Here is a 14,243-nt window from a genome sequence, read left to right as displayed (position 1 = left end):
GCAGGGGGGGTGATGCTGGGGGAGCTGGGGTGATGCTGGGAGCACTGGGTGTGATGCTGGGGGTGATACCGGGGGGCACTGGGGGTGTCCCCAGCCGGGCGGCCCCGCAGGCTCCCCGGGCCCCGCCGGTGGCAGGGCCACGTGGCAGCTCCGGCAGCGTCACACGCGTGTCCCCCCCCAGCCGTGAGTCACTGCCCAGCAATGCCGGGGCCGGCCCGGAGCTGGGGGGGCCCCACCTGCACCTCCCCGTGCCTGGCACCGAACCCCTGGCACTCCTCCCCGCTCCCCACCAGGACCTGCTGCATCCATCACCAAAGAAAAGCCCTTTTATTGATGCTGGGGAGGGAGGAGGAGAAGGAGCTCGGGGGAGGGACTCAGAGAAGCCACCACGGCCCCCAGCACAAGGAGGGGGGCCGAGCTGGGACCCCCCAACCCTTCCTTCCATTCCTAAAGGGACAGCAGGGCAGGGAGCTGAGAGAGGGCTGGGCTTTTCCGTGTTCACAGTGAGTTTGGGGCTGGGGAGGGGGTCCCACGCTGGATCTGTGCTGCAGGGGGGGTTCCACCCCCAGTTCAGACCCCCGGAGCACGTTTGGGGTGAGGGGAGGGAGCAGGGAGGAGAGCACGGGATCACACGTGGCTGTGCTCAGGGTGCTGGGAAAGCAGGATTCAGGGTTTTGGGAAGCAGGATTCACCTCTGCCGGCCACGCCAGACCCTGCAGGACCCCAGCACGGTCCTGAAGAGCTTTTCCAATGAAATCAGCCTGGGAAAGTGGCTGCTCCAGTGTGGCTGCAGCAGGTCCGAGGTCACGGGGAGAGAGGGAGGGAGGGAGCACGGGGGGGGGGGGGGGGGGGGAGGTAATTTGTTCCCTGAAAATTCCCGTGAGGGATTTGTCACACCCTCCCTCCCACTCCAGAGCCGAGGGAGGAGGGGGAGACCAGCACTGCGGGCTCAGGGTGGGATGGGACCCTTCCTTCACCCAAGGGCAGCTTTGGGGGACAGGGGGGGCAGCGCTGGGGGGGCCCCCACTGCCGAGGGACTGGGGAATGGCACTTCACTGAGAGAGAGAGAGAGAAAAACAGAGAAAAAGCCACGTGCCGCTGCAAGAGCCGGGCAGGAGCTGGGTGGGCTCGGGGTCTGGAGCAGCCCCGGGGGTCTGCAGCCCCCCAGCAGCCCCCCAGCAGCCCCCCTACTCGATCAGCTCCACGTAGTTGGCGGGGAACATCCCGAAGTGGCCGTCGGGGCCGTAGCCGCGCCACCAGCCCTCGTCGATCATCTCGATGTGGGTGATGATGTTCTCAGGGTCAAAGGAGATCTCGGTGTCGTCAGCTGCAGCAGGACAGAGGGACAGAGGGCTCAGGGCGCCCAAAGCACCCCCAGCCCTGGGGTTTGCAGGGTTAGGGGGATGTGGAGCTGCTGGAGCCAGCCCAGAGGGGCCACGGAGCCAGGCTGGGAATGCTCCCCTGGAGCTCCAGGGACACCTTAGAGCCCCTTCCAGTGCCTGAGGGGGCTCCAAGAGAGCTGGGACAAGGGATGGGGGGACAGGACAAGGGTCTCACCAGCCTGGTAGTCGTAGAGTGCCCGGGCACAGAGCCCCTTCCCTGCCAGGTCTGGGGGCTCCTGGTACTCTGCCCTGTAGTCGTATTTGGCATCGTCACCTTGTTCCTTCAGGGAGGAGAGGAGAGCAGGAATTAGCAGGGGAACAGTGAACAACAGTGCCCAGGAGCATCCATCAGCCCCCAGGCTTGGGAAGGTGTGGCTGGAGGGTCTGGGTGCCTTCTGGAATGAAAGCTGGGCTCCAGGGAAGCTGTGCCACCTGCCAGCCACAGCAGCTCTGAGCCTCAACAGCAGTGCCTGTGCCTGGGGAGCTCACCCCAGGGCAAACACCAGAGGCAGAGAGCCCAGGGATCCCTGCTGCAGCTCCTGAAACATGTTTCAGGAGCCTGAAGCAGGAAAGATCCCTGAAGCTCCTGAAATATTTCTGCCAGAGCCTGAGCTGGCCAAGGTCTGCTTTCCTCAGGAAAGGCTGAGGGGATCACGAGCCCATCTCCTCTGGGACCCTTTGGAACCTGCTGGACACCTCCAGACAAGCTCCAGAAGGAGAAAATGCTTGGAATGCTGATGGAGCACAGCACAGCCCCAGGAGGAGCCTCAGGAGGAGGAGGAGGAGGAGAAGGGGCTTTGGAAGAGGCTGATGGATCCTCTCCCCACACTGGCTCTGGGATGTGGCTCTGACACATCCTCCTGGCTGGAGCAGCCCAGGGGTGCAGGAGGGGTGCCAGGGACACAGCAGCCCCCCCGAGCTCTGGGGTTCCACCATTTCCAATCATTTTAGCTCAGATTTTGAGTTCCAGGCTCATCCCAGGGGTGGGACAAGCCAGGCTCTCCCAGGCTGGGGTCCCCAGACTCACCTGGGGGGGCTCCTCGTAGATGGCCGAGGGCTCCGGGGGCTCCTCGTACAAGTTCTCCTCCACCTGGGACCCTGGCACACCAGAATTGTACCCAGAGTCTCGTCCTGAGGAGAAACCAGGGCTCTGTCCCCTCAGCTGGCCAGGCTGGGGTGACAGCAGGCTGTGCCCAGGTCCCCGTGCAGCCAGGGTGAGCGAGCAGGGCTCTGGGGGGCAGGGGAAAGGACAGAGGGAGGAGCAGGGGAAGGGATGAGCTGGCTCGGGAGGGAAGGGCTGCAGCAGAGCTGCTGGCCAAGAGCAGCATCTAGTGGTGACAGTGGCCTGGGGACAGCAGAGCTGGCCCAGCACGTCCCTGCTCCCTGCCCATGGGCAGGGGAGGTGGAGCTGGGTGATCTCTGAGATCCCAGCCCAGCCCGGCCAGTCGGTGACTGGTTTGGGGACAAGGCCAGCCCTGCCCTGGCATCCCTGCCCCCCCAGAGCACTGGGAAATGCCATGGCAGGGACACCTCCCCCTGCCCTAGGGGCTCCAAACCCTGCCCAGCCCAGCCTTGGCACTGCCAGGGCTCCAAACCCCAACACCCAGCCCAGCCTTGGCACTGCCAGGGCTCCAGGGGCTCCAAACCCTACCCAGCCTGCCCTTGGCACTGCCCCAGGGGCTCCAAACCCCAACACCCAGCCCAGCCTTAGCACTGCCAGGGCTCCAGGGGCTCCAAATCCTGCCCAGCCCAGCCTTGGCACTGCCAGGGGTCCAGACCCTGACACCTAGCCCAGCCTTGGCACTGCCAGGTGCTCTGGGCAGCTCTGCCAGGGCCTGCCACCCTCTCAGGGCCATCCCTCCCCAGTATCCCCCCCATCCCTGCCCTCTGGGCATTCCCTGTGGGCTTCACTGGCACAGGGGGAGAGCCCAGAGCAGCTCTGGCGCCCCTGGGGCTGGGGGTGCAGCCACCCCGGGCACTTTGTGCCAGCCTGTCCCAGCCCTGGGGCAGCTCTGGGGGGGCACAGAGCCAAACCCCAGCAGGAGCCACCCCCGTGCCCCTGGCACTGAGCCCTCAGCTGGGGACAGGCAGGAACCATCCTCATCCTCAGCATCAGGCACAGATGGGGGAAAACCAGATGGAAATCCCCACCCCCAAAACCCCCAAAACGCCCAATTTTGGGAGATGCAGGTGGGAAAAACAAGGAGAGAAGCTGTGGGGAGAGCAGGTACCTGCTGCAGGCACGGGGGAGGCCGGGGGGGACCCCCAGAGGTCCCGGCTGGGGGAGGCAGGGCTGGGCACCGAGTTCAGCTCCTGCTGCAGGAAGGGGCTGCGCAGCTTCCCTGCAGAGAGAGGGGAGGGGGCTGCTCAGGGGGGGCTGCCAGCCCAGCCCTGCACCCACACACTGCTGCCTCACCCGCCCGGGCAGGATTTTCCAGCTCCTGGTTGAGGAAAACGAGTTGGGTAACTGGTTGAAGCGGCAGCCAAGGGGGAAATTAAAAAAGAAATAAATTGGTTTTTGTAGAGGAGGAAGGGCTGGAGGGTCTGGCTCTCCAGGGTGACCCCGGGAGCACCCGGAAATCCACAGACACCAGACTGGGAGGGGACGATGCAAACTGGTTTCTGCCAGGGCACTTCCTGTGGCGGGAGGGAACTGAGCTGCTATCTCCTCATCTCCACCTCCAAACCAAACAAAAGCTGGGGAGATCTCCCAGAGCAGCCCTACAGCACCAAGGCTCCTGCCTGCTCTTATCTCTGATCAGTTCCAAGGCATTTATCTCTGTGAAAACCATGGAATCCTAATGAAACACCTCCAAGTCAGTCTCTCCTCATGATCAAAAAAGCCATTTTCACCCATCAAAAAAGACATTTTCACCCATCAAAAAAGCCATTTTCCCAGCCTGGCATCCCCTCCTCTCCCACCCATGCCCAAGGAAGTAGAATTCCTGCTCCTATCAGCAAGTGGAAGTGATTATTCTGGATCAATTCAAGGTGCTTTGGAGGGGGCCGGGCTGAGGAGGAGGAGGAGGAGGCAGAGGCAGCCACCCAGGGGTGTCACGCGCCCGTGTCACAGCTACTTCCTCAGCTGCTCTCAGCTCTGCCTTGCAAACTTCCTGATTTCTATCTGAGAGATCAGATCAGGCCCTTCTGACAGCACGAGGCTCTGCCTGGCTGGGGCAGTGCAAAAATCTGGGTGAGATTTCATCCAGCCGGGACAGAGTGCAATAGTGATCTTTTCCTGGTGTTAACAGATCGAACTCTAATTAAATAAAAAAATAAATAACTTCAAGGCTCAGAAGGGGAAGCAGAGTTTGGAAATCTGCTGTCTTTTTGAGTAAAACTTGGCTGGAGCCTGACACAGCCCAGCAGAGAACAGCAGTGTGCTGGGAGCTGCCTGCTGTGGCTTCTCAATAGCCCAGACCTGGCTGTCCCCAGCCCCTGCCCTGTCCCCAGCCCCTCCCTGTGTCCCCAGGCTGTGTCCCCAGCCCCTGCCCTGTCCCCAGCCCCTCCCTGTGTCCCCAGGCCCTGTCCCCAGCCCCTGTCCTGCCCCCAGACTGCACTGGCAGCCCATGCTCTGTCCCCACACCCTGTCCCCAGCCCCTGTCCTGTCCCCAGGCTGTGCTGGCAGCCCCTGCCCTGTCCCTAGGCCATGTCCCCAGCCCCTGCCCTGTCCCCAGGCCCTGTCCCCAGCCCCTTCCTGTGTCCCCTGGCTGTGTCCCCAGCCCCTGCCCTGTCCCCAGGCTGTGTCCCCAACCCCTGTCCTGATCCCAGGCCGTGTCCCCAGCCCGTCTCTGTGTCCCCAGCCCCTTCCTGTGTCCCCTGGCTGTGTCCCCAGCCCCTGCCCTGTGTCCCCAGCCATACCTGGCTGTGCTGGCAGCCCCGTGTCCCTGTCCCCAGCCATACCTGGCTGTGCTGGCAGCCCCGTGTCCCTGTCCCCAGCCATACCTGGCTGTGCTGGCAGCCCCGTGTCCCTGTCCCCAGCCATACCTGGCTGTGCTGGCAGCCCCGTGTCCCTGTCCCCAGCCATACCTGGCTGTGCTGGCAGCCCCGTGTCCCCCGGCCCCGCTCTCTCCCTCTGCTTGAAGATGTCTCGGGGGTTGACGGCTCTCTGCGCGATCAGCGTGGCCGCCTCCTGCCCGGGGAGGGGGCACAGGGCCACTCAGGGCACGGGCACGGGGGGCACAGGGCCCAGGCAGCCCCCCCGTGCCCCGGGCACCTCCTCACCTGGGCTTTCTCCACCGACTCGCTCCTCCTGACGCCCCGGCGTGCCTCGTCCTCCTCGGCGTGCTCCGCCTGCAGCACGGGGCAGGGCTGGGCCCCCAGACCCCCCAGAGCCACCCCCCGAGCCCCCCCAGCCCCCTGTGCCCCCCCGGGACCCGAGGAGCTGCGGTGGAGGAGGATGAGGAGGAAGCCCTGAGCCTGGGAGGAAGCTGCGGGAATTCCGAGCAGGGACTCGGTGCCCCGGGGTCAGGGAATGATTTTTTGGGAAAAAAACCTCTGAGAGCAGAGCCCAGCTGCTCCCCAGCACAGACTTGGTGCCACGGGGTCAGGGAGTGATTTTTGGGGGAAAAAACCCCTCAGAGCAGAGCCCAGCTGCTCCCCAGCATGGCCAGGGCCACCACGGAGCCGCGTCCCCAAGTGCCACATCCCCCCAGCTGCCACGTCCCCCCAGGAACGGGGATGGCAGCAGTGCCCTGGGCAGCTGTGCCAGGGCTGGACTGCCCTTTCCACGAAGGGATTTCCTCAGTGTCCAACCTGAACCTCCCCTGTGCAAGCTGGGGCCATTCCCTCTTGCCCTGTCCCAGGTTTCTGTCCCTCCCAGCCAGGGCCAGCACCAGAGCTCACCCACTGCTGCTGCTCCCTGTCCCTGTTCTCAGCCTCCTGCTGCTGCTGGAGTCTCCTGGGGGCACAAATGGGTAAAAATCGAGCATTGAGACCCCACCCCACTGCTGCAGGTCCCTGGGAATTGGACATGAAGGCCATCCCTGACTCTGGTAATGCTCCCCCCCACTTCAGGCCACACAAGGTGACCCTTGGGGGGTCACCCTCGAGGAGAGGAGCACGGTGAGAGGGGCAGGAGCTGCTCCAAGAAGTGGGGTCACCCCAGGGAAATCTCTTCCTGGGGGACAGGGACACGAGCACCTTCATGTGGGAGCTGGGCAGGTTCCCCTGGAGCCACCCATGTGGGGCTTGGAGCTCCCGGGACCTCCGACACCCCAAAAACGGGGGCATGGGGGCCAGGAAAGAGTTTGGGGAGCAAAAGGGGAGGAATCCTGAAATCCTGGAGCAGGATCCATGGGCAGGGGTGATGCTGGACAAGCAGCCAGGAGGTGGATCGGGATCGCCGGGGCCTGCAGGCCCAGCGAAACACCTGAGGGACAAACCCCGCTGGACTGGGGATGAACCCCGCTGGACTGAGGGCAGTGACAGTGACAAGTGGCACCCAGACACCCCAGAGGACAGGCCAGGCTGTGACCCCGCAGCCCCACCGACCTGTGGGCCTCGATCTCCCTGGCGCGGGCCTGGAAGTGCTGCTCGCGGCCCGCGGCCTCGCGCAGCTCGCGCTGGCGCCGCTCGCGCTCCAGCCGCTGCCGCTGCTCCTCCGCCCGCCGCCGCTCCGCCTGCCGCCGCTCCTCCTCGTCCTTCTGGGGACAGGGACACCGCGGGGGCTGCCCTCGAGGCCTGCGGGTCCCCTGAGGGAGCTGCAGCAGCCCCCGGGGGGATGCGAAGCGGGGAGCGCGGAACGAGCGGGGACGCGGCACGGGCCGGGGGGCACGGGGGATACGGGGGGACATGGGGGGGTCCCAGGGGGACACGGGGGATCCAGGGGGCACAGAACATCCCAGGAGACACGGGGGATCCTGGGACACGTGGGGGATCCCGGGGGGACGGCACAATCTGGGGGGACACAGGGGATCCCGGGGGGACATGGAACATCCCAGGGACACAGGGGATCCAGGGACACACAGGGGATCCCAAAGGACACAGGGGATCCAGGGGACACAGGGGATCCAGGGACACACAGGGGATCCCAAAGGACACAGGGGATCCAGGGGACACAGGGGATCCAGGGACACACAGGGGATCCCAAAGGACACAGGGGATCCAGGGGACACAGAACATCCCAGGAGACACGGGGGATCCTGGGACACACGGGGGATCCCAGGGGACACAGAACATCTCAGGGGTCATGGGGGATCCCAGGGGGACACGGGGGGGATCCAAGGGACATGGGGGATCCTGGGGAACACGGCACAATCCGGGGGGACACAGGGGATCCCGGGGGCACATGGGGGATCCAGGGGACACAGAACATCTCAGGGACACACGGGGGATCCAGGGGGACACAGCAGGTCCTCAGGGACACGGGGGATCCTGGGGCTCATGGTGGATTCCAGGGACACACAGCACATCCCAGGGCACACAGGGGATCCCAGGGCACAAACACAGCACATCCCAGGGGCTCCTGGAGGACCCCAGGGCATTTTCCCAGCCAGGAGGGTCACGGGTTGTTGCCAAAGCCAAGGTGCAGGGAAGGAAATGGAGCAGCCCTGCAGAGTTTCCCAGTTTCCCCTCCCAGCTGGGGCTGCCTGGGAGCTGGGATGGAGCCCTGGGCCAGACTCAGGGGAGATAAAGGAGATAAAGCAGCACCTTGAGCCCCTCCCCTGCACTGCCCTGAGCCCTGAGCCCGGGCAGGACTGCCCAGCCCCTGGACACTGGGACTGGAGGACAATCTCCAGCTGAAGCCAAACCCCCTGTGCCCCGAGGCACGCCTTCTCTCACCTCTGCTTTGGCCCAGAAATTGTCCTTGTTGACCCTCTTGATCTCAGACATGGCGTTTGTCTTCTGGTACACAGAGCCCTGAGCAGACACAAAAACCTCCCTTGCACCTTTTGCCCAAAACCAGCCCAAATCAGCCCAGTCTGGGGCCTTCCCACAAGTGATGCTCTGCCCCACAGTTTAAAGGAGGGCTGGGTGAGCAATGGGTGCCAAAAAAGGGGAATTGCTGACCCTGGCACAGGGGCTGCCCCACCCAGGCAGTGCCCCGGGCCAGGCTGGATGGGGCTTGGAGCAGCCTGGGACAGTGGGAGCTGTCCCTGCCCATGGCAGGGGTGGCACTGGGTGGGCTGGAACCCCCTGAGGCACTGGAAGGGGCTCCAGGCTCTCCCTGGACCCTCCCCTGAACACCCCACAGAGGTCTCACCAACCAGGGTGCCCCTTCCACTGTGGCACGAGGGGGGTCCCAGAGCTCCCCCCCAACCCAGAGGGGCCCCAAAACCCCCACTGACCACGGGAGCCTGGGGCCCCGAGTCCTGGAACTTGCTGCTCTCCTTGTGGAAGCTGTAGTTGGCCCCCGAGGCCTGGGCCACCTTCTGCATGATGAGCTCGGGCTCCACGTCCTCCTCTGCCCGGGCGTTGATGGTGACGTGGGCCCCCTGGGCAGGAGGAGGCAGCACAGGGCTCAGGGGGGGCCCTGGCAGCCCCCAGACCCACAGCAGCACCCGGGGGCTCCTGCTCCCAGCGCTGCCGAGGGGAGGAAGAGGAGGGAACACCCAGAGGGGGGTTTGGGGCAAGCTGGTGTGCTGGGAGATGTCCTGAGGGGTACAGGGGGTGCACATGGGGGGTCGTGTGTGGGTAAAGCTGGGACACGTGGGGGATCCTGGGGACACTGGGGGTCCCAGAGGGACACAGGGGGGATCAGGGAGTGCCTGAGGGGGCACCAGGAGGGGGGGCAGACCTTCAGGAAGTTGGCCACAGTGCTGACGTGGTTGGCACAGGCTCCTTTCCTCACGTCATTGACGCCTTCACCCGTCTGCAGGAGAGACCCCAGACCCCTGAGCCCCCCCTCAGCCCCCCTGAGCCCCCCCCAGCCCCCCCTGAGCCCCTCCCCAACCCCCCTGAGCCCCCCAAGGAGCTCTGAGATGCCCCAGAGCTGTCTCCTCTCCAGGCTGGACACCCCAGGGCTGTCCCCAGTGTCCCCAGGGCCGTCCCCAACACTGTCCCCAGTGTCCCCAGGGTTGTCCCTCGTTTCCCCAAGTCTGTCCCCAGCTGTCCCCAGTGTTCCCAAGTGTCCCCAGGTCTATCCCCAGTGTCCCCAGGGCTGTCCCAGCCGTCCCCAGGTCTATCCCCAGTGTTCCCAGCTGCCCCCAGCACTGTCCCCAGTGCCCCAGGTGTCCCCAGTGTCCCCAGTATCCCCAGCACTGTCCCCAGAGCTGTCCCAGCTGTCCCCAACAGTGTCCCCAGGTGTCCCCAGGTCTATCCCCAGTGTCCCCAGGTTTGTCCCAGCTGTGCCCAGTGTCCCCAGGGCTGTCCCCAGGTCTGTCCCAGCTGTCCCCAGCTGCCCTCAGTGCTGTCATCAGTGTCCCCAGTACTGTCCCCAGTGTCCCCAGGTCTATCCCCAGGTCTATCCCCAGTGTCCCCAGCGCTGTCCCCAGTGTCCCCAGTGCCCCAGCTGTCCCCAGCTGCTCCCAGCACTGTCCCCAATGTCCCCAGCTGCCCCCAGGACTATCCCCAGTGTCCCCAGCACTGTCCCCAGTGCCCCAGGTCTATCCCCAGTGTCCCCGGAGCTGTCCCCAGGCCTGTCCCCAGCACTGTCCCCCGTGTCCCCAGTGTCCCTGGTGTCCCCAGCACTGTCCCCGGTATCCCCAGTGTCCCTGGTGTCCCCAGCACTGTCCCCCTGTCCCCACTCACCCAGTTGACCAGGACGTATTTGGGCAGCCCCGAGTTGGGGTCGGTGACGCGGCAGAAGCCGTACATCACCTTCCCGCTGCTCAGCTCCTCCAGCATCTCCTGCAGCCCCCCCTCTGCCCGGGGGGGGACACAGGGGTCAGCCTGCCCGCCCTGGGCAGCCAGACCCCCAGCCCTGCCCCTGCAGGACCCCCAGCTTGCTCTGAGAGCACCCCCCCACCCCAGCAGCCTTCATCCCCCGCTCCTCCTCCTCCTGGGGAGGTGCTGGCCTCGGGGAAGGGGCTGCAGTGGGAGCAGGCAGCTGCCAGGCTGGCCCGCAGGTTCCTGCACAAAGCCACGCTCAGGGACAGCCCGGAGAGGAGGAAGAGGGCGGGAGGAAGGGCGGGAGCTGGCCCGGCCTTGTTCCTGCTCTCCTGGAGGAGGAACCAAAAGAGGAGCGCGGGGCAAGGTCCTGCTGGTGCTGCCTCAAGGTTCCCTCCCCGTCACACCCACCTGGAGTGGCCTCGGGGCTGTTTTGGGGACCTGGGAGAGAACCCCAGAGGGGAAATCCCACACAGGGCTCAGGCAGGGGAAGGGAACAGCGCTCCCACCACCCCAATAAATAACAGTGCTCCCACCACCCAATAAACCACCAGGAAAGGAGGAAAACCAGCAAAAAAAGCACACTGCCACCCCAAAAACACCCCCCAGACCACAGCTGCTCCTGTGCTGGGCTCTCTGAGCCCCCAGAGGGGGGAGAAGGTCCCTGTCACCCCTGGCAGGAGCACGGGGGCCAACACAGCTCGCCCTGCTCTGCAGCACCACCCGGATCATTTCCTCCTCCCCATTAAATATTTATGGCTCGGCTCTAAATTCAGCTCCAAACCCGGCAGGGAAGCTGAAGGTTGGAAGTCTGGAGCTGGATGGGGAGGGAATGAGCACGGGGCCCACCCTCTGCAGCTCCCCAAAACCCCCCAAACCCAAACCAGCAAAAGCCTCCACAACAAAACTCTCCAGGGCCAGACCCTGTGGAGCATCCCAGAGGCTCCCACAGGCTGGGAAAAGCACCTGGAAATTCAGGAGGGAGCAGAGGATGGAATTCCAAGCGTGGGGAAACCAGCCTGGATGGTTCCCTGCAGGCTCCAGCTCCCCAGCCAGGGGTGCCCGGGTGGGAACCAGCAGGCAGACAGAAAATAAACCCAAAAAGAATGGCAGGAAGAAGGGAACTGGACTGAGGGGCTTTCAGGGCACTGAGCCCTGGCTGAGTGAGGGGCTTTGGTGCTGCCCAAATCTGGGATTTAATCACTCCAGGGATGCAGGGAGCAGCCAGGAGCCAGACTCTGGATGCTCTGGACAGGGGGAAAACGGCAGGGAAGGAGAAGAAGAGCAGGCAGAGAGGCTCTAATGTGCATTCCTGACTCCAAAACCCCACCAGACACCCCAGCACAGCTCCCACCACCAAGGGCACCCCCAAAACGCCCTCGGGGGGTTAAACCCCCCCCACATCTCAGGCAGGGGAGCCCTGGAAGCCCCCTGGGAGCCCCAGACCCCTCACCTCCGGAGCCAGCCACTCGCAGGTCATTGCTGTTGCCTTCGTAGGTGAACAGAGCCCTGAAATTGGGGCAGAAATGGGGTTTTCAGCCAGCACGGCGCTCGTCTGGGGGGGTCACACACCCCTGAGGCACAGAGCCCCACGGGGACCTGCCAGCCCCAGCCCAGGGAGCCCTGATCCCCCTGGGACCCCCAGACACCCCCTGATCCACCAGGGACCCCCTGATCCCCCCCAGGGAACCCCCTGACCTACCCCAGACACCCCCAGGGATCCCCTGACCCCCCAGGGACCCCCTGATCCCCCAGAGACCTCCAGGCACCCCCTGATCCCCCAGGAACCCCCTGATCCCCCCAGGAACCCCCTGACCTACCCCAGACACCCCGAGGGACCCCCTGATCTGCCCAGGGACTTCCTGACCCCCCAGGGACCCCCAGACACCCCCCTGATCCCCCCAGGGAACCCTGATCCCCCCAGAAACCCCCTAATCCCCCCAGGGACCCCCAGATCCCCCCAGGGACCCTCTGATCCCCCCGATCCCCCCCAGGGACCCCCTGATTCCCACTGATCCCCCCCCCAGACACCCCCTGATGCCCCCAGGGACCCCCTGATCCCCCCTTATCCTTCAGGGACCTCTGATCCCCCAGGGACCCCCAGGGACCCCCCTGATCCCCCCATCGCCCCTCTCACCCACCCCACATCCCCCCCCACTCTGTCCCCTGCCCCCCCCCCATGTCCCCAAAGCCACCGGCCCCGCCGTACCTGCCCCTCCCCTCCCCCTCCCCCCATCCCCATCCCCCACCCACACCCCCCCAGCCCCTCCCCTCCCCTCCCTCCCCTCCCCGGGCCCCCCGCACCAGTCCGTGCGGCTCCCCGCGGCCACCACGCTCCCGTAGGCCTCCTGCAGCGCCCGCCCGTTCTTGGCCAGGTTCAGCGCCATGGCCGCGCCCGCTCCGCACGCCGGGCCCGCCCCGCCGGTGCTGCCGGTACCGCCCCGGCCCCGCCCACCGGAACGGCACCGCCCACCGGTAACACCGGTACCGCCCCTCCGGTAACATCGGCACCGCCCCCGGTACCCGCCCACCGGAACGGCACCGCCCACCGGAATGGCACCGCCCCCCGGTAATGCAGGCCCCGCTCCCGGTACCGCCCACCGGAACGGCACCGCCCCCCGGTAATGCAGGCCCCGCCCCCCGGTACCGCCCACCGCAATGGCACCGCCCCCCGGTAATGCAGGCCCCGCCCCCGGTGATACCGGCCCCGCCCCGGAAGCGCCCGGCCCCGCCCCGCCTCACCAAGCCACGCCCACGGCACGGTACACCACGCCCATTACTTGCTAGGCCACGCCCCTATATGTATAGGCCACGCCCCCGATAGAGCCCCCCCTCAAATACCGGAGACACCCCCCCCCCCCCAAGTAACAGAGCCCCGAAAGGAGACCCCCCAAAAAACAGAATTCGGCAGGGAGACCCCCCCCAAAATAGCAAACCCCGACATGGAGACCCCCCCCAAATAAGAGACCCCGAAAGGGAGACCCCCTCCAAAAAAACCAGAATCCGGCAGGCTCTCCGGGACCCCCGCCCCTCCGGGACCCCCGCTCCGCTCCCCGGGGTTCCCCAGCCCTCCCGCAGCCCCGGGGGCAGAAAATCGCCGTTTCCGGGCATTTCCCCCATTTCCGTGCCCGAGGGGGCACACCGGGCGATTTTTGGGGTGTAAATGCGCCTCAATTTTAGCCCAAATCATCAAAATTCTGCCTCTCGCCCCCCCCGTGGTGAGGACCCTCCCGAAGGGGCGTTCGGGGGGGCAGGAGGTGGCTGGGGGGCACGGGAGGAGGGTTGGGGGCACAGAAGGTGACCCGGGGGGCACGGGGGGTGACCCGGGGGGCACGGGGGGTGACCCCAGGCGGAGGGCCAGGCCCGCGCGCTGTCCCCAGGACGTGCCAATGCGACATTTAGCGCCTCGTTGTCCCCTCCTGCCCTCCCCCGCTGCCACCGCCCGGCTGGCACCGCGTGGGGAAGGGTCGCCCGGGGGGGCTTCGGGGGGTCCCTAAAGTGGGGAGAGCAGCAAGGACGGGAAATTGGGGTGGGGTACCCACTGAGGAGGCTCCCGCGTGTTTGCGGGACCCACGGAAATGCTGGAAAACGCCCCAAAACTGTGGGGCTGCCCTTTTTTTTATCATTTACGAGGTCACGGCAGGGGGAGGTTTGGGGGCACCGGGGGAGCACGGGGCGCTCACCCCCCTGTCCCCTGCTGGGCACCCCCTCACGCCTCACCCCGTGTGATTTACGGGGAAAAAATGGGCGAAAATAACGCATTATTAGGATTATTGATATTTTTTAGCGCGCCGGGACTCACGCAGCCCCCCGAGCCCTGCTCCGTGCGCCCCTAAACGAGGGGAAAGAAGGGGCAGATGTGAGCTCCCCATTCCGCACGCGGCTGGAAATGTTAATTAAACGCAGGGCAATAAAACATCTGGAGGGCTGCGAGCGGGGAAGGGCCAGCCGGCACGACCCCCCGCAGCTGCCTCCCGCTTTTCCTTGGGAATCTTGGGCAGGGGGGACCGGGGTCACCAGCGATTTCGACGGTACAAAAGCCTTTTCATGAAGTATTTGAGGCGAAGCAACTGAAGGAGCTTTGTGGCGCAG

At 65.4% G+C, this 14,243-nt stretch overlaps 1 protein-coding gene across 2 annotated transcripts; it reads right to left on the bottom strand.

Annotated features, from left to right (window-relative positions):
* Nucleotides 1–310: 310 nt before the first annotated feature.
* Nucleotides 311–12,611, bottom strand: DBNL (drebrin like). 2 transcript variants are annotated; one of them, XM_064400460.1, is made up of 14 exons: nt 12,456–12,611; nt 11,605–11,660; nt 10,074–10,186; nt 9,121–9,195; nt 8,672–8,818; nt 8,166–8,243; nt 6,876–7,027; nt 6,228–6,282; nt 5,607–5,675; nt 5,412–5,514; nt 3,614–3,724; nt 2,410–2,513; nt 1,558–1,663; nt 311–1,327 (listed from the first exon to the last, which is right to left on the bottom strand). In XM_064400460.1, the coding sequence occupies exons 1-14, from the start codon at nt 12,536–12,538 to the stop codon at nt 1,188–1,190; spliced, it is 1,392 nt and encodes a 463-aa protein (XP_064256530.1). In that variant the 5' UTR covers nt 12,539–12,611; the 3' UTR covers nt 311–1,187. The 2 variants fall into 2 exon arrangements, with proteins under 2 accessions (XP_064256530.1, XP_064256531.1); XM_064400461.1 differs by having other exon boundaries at nt 6,876–7,024.
* Nucleotides 12,612–14,243: the final 1,632 nt, after the last annotated feature.

The sequence above is a fragment of the Passer domesticus genome, chromosome 28 (assembly GCF_036417665.1).
Source record: "Passer domesticus isolate bPasDom1 chromosome 28, bPasDom1.hap1, whole genome shotgun sequence".
In the NCBI taxonomy this organism is placed as follows: Eukaryota; Metazoa; Chordata; class Aves; order Passeriformes; family Passeridae; genus Passer; species Passer domesticus.
Note: the sequence above shows the minus strand (reverse complement) of the source record. Positions and strands in the feature narration are given on the sequence as shown.

Bases quoted from the DNA above. Each gene is read 5' to 3' on its own strand.
- DBNL (XM_064400460.1), bottom strand. From the start codon at position 12,538: ATGGCGCTGAACCTGGCCAAGAACGGGCGGGCGCTGCAGGAGGCCTAC. The intron at 6,283-6,875 runs GTCGGTGGGGCT...TTGTGCCCCCAG, and splicing joins AGGGAGATCGAGGCCCACAG to GAGACTCCAGCAGCAGCAGG. The intron at 1,664-2,409 runs GTGAGTCTGGGG...TCCTCCCTGAAG, and splicing joins TCTACGAGGAGCCCCCCCAG to GAACAAGGTGACGATGCCAA.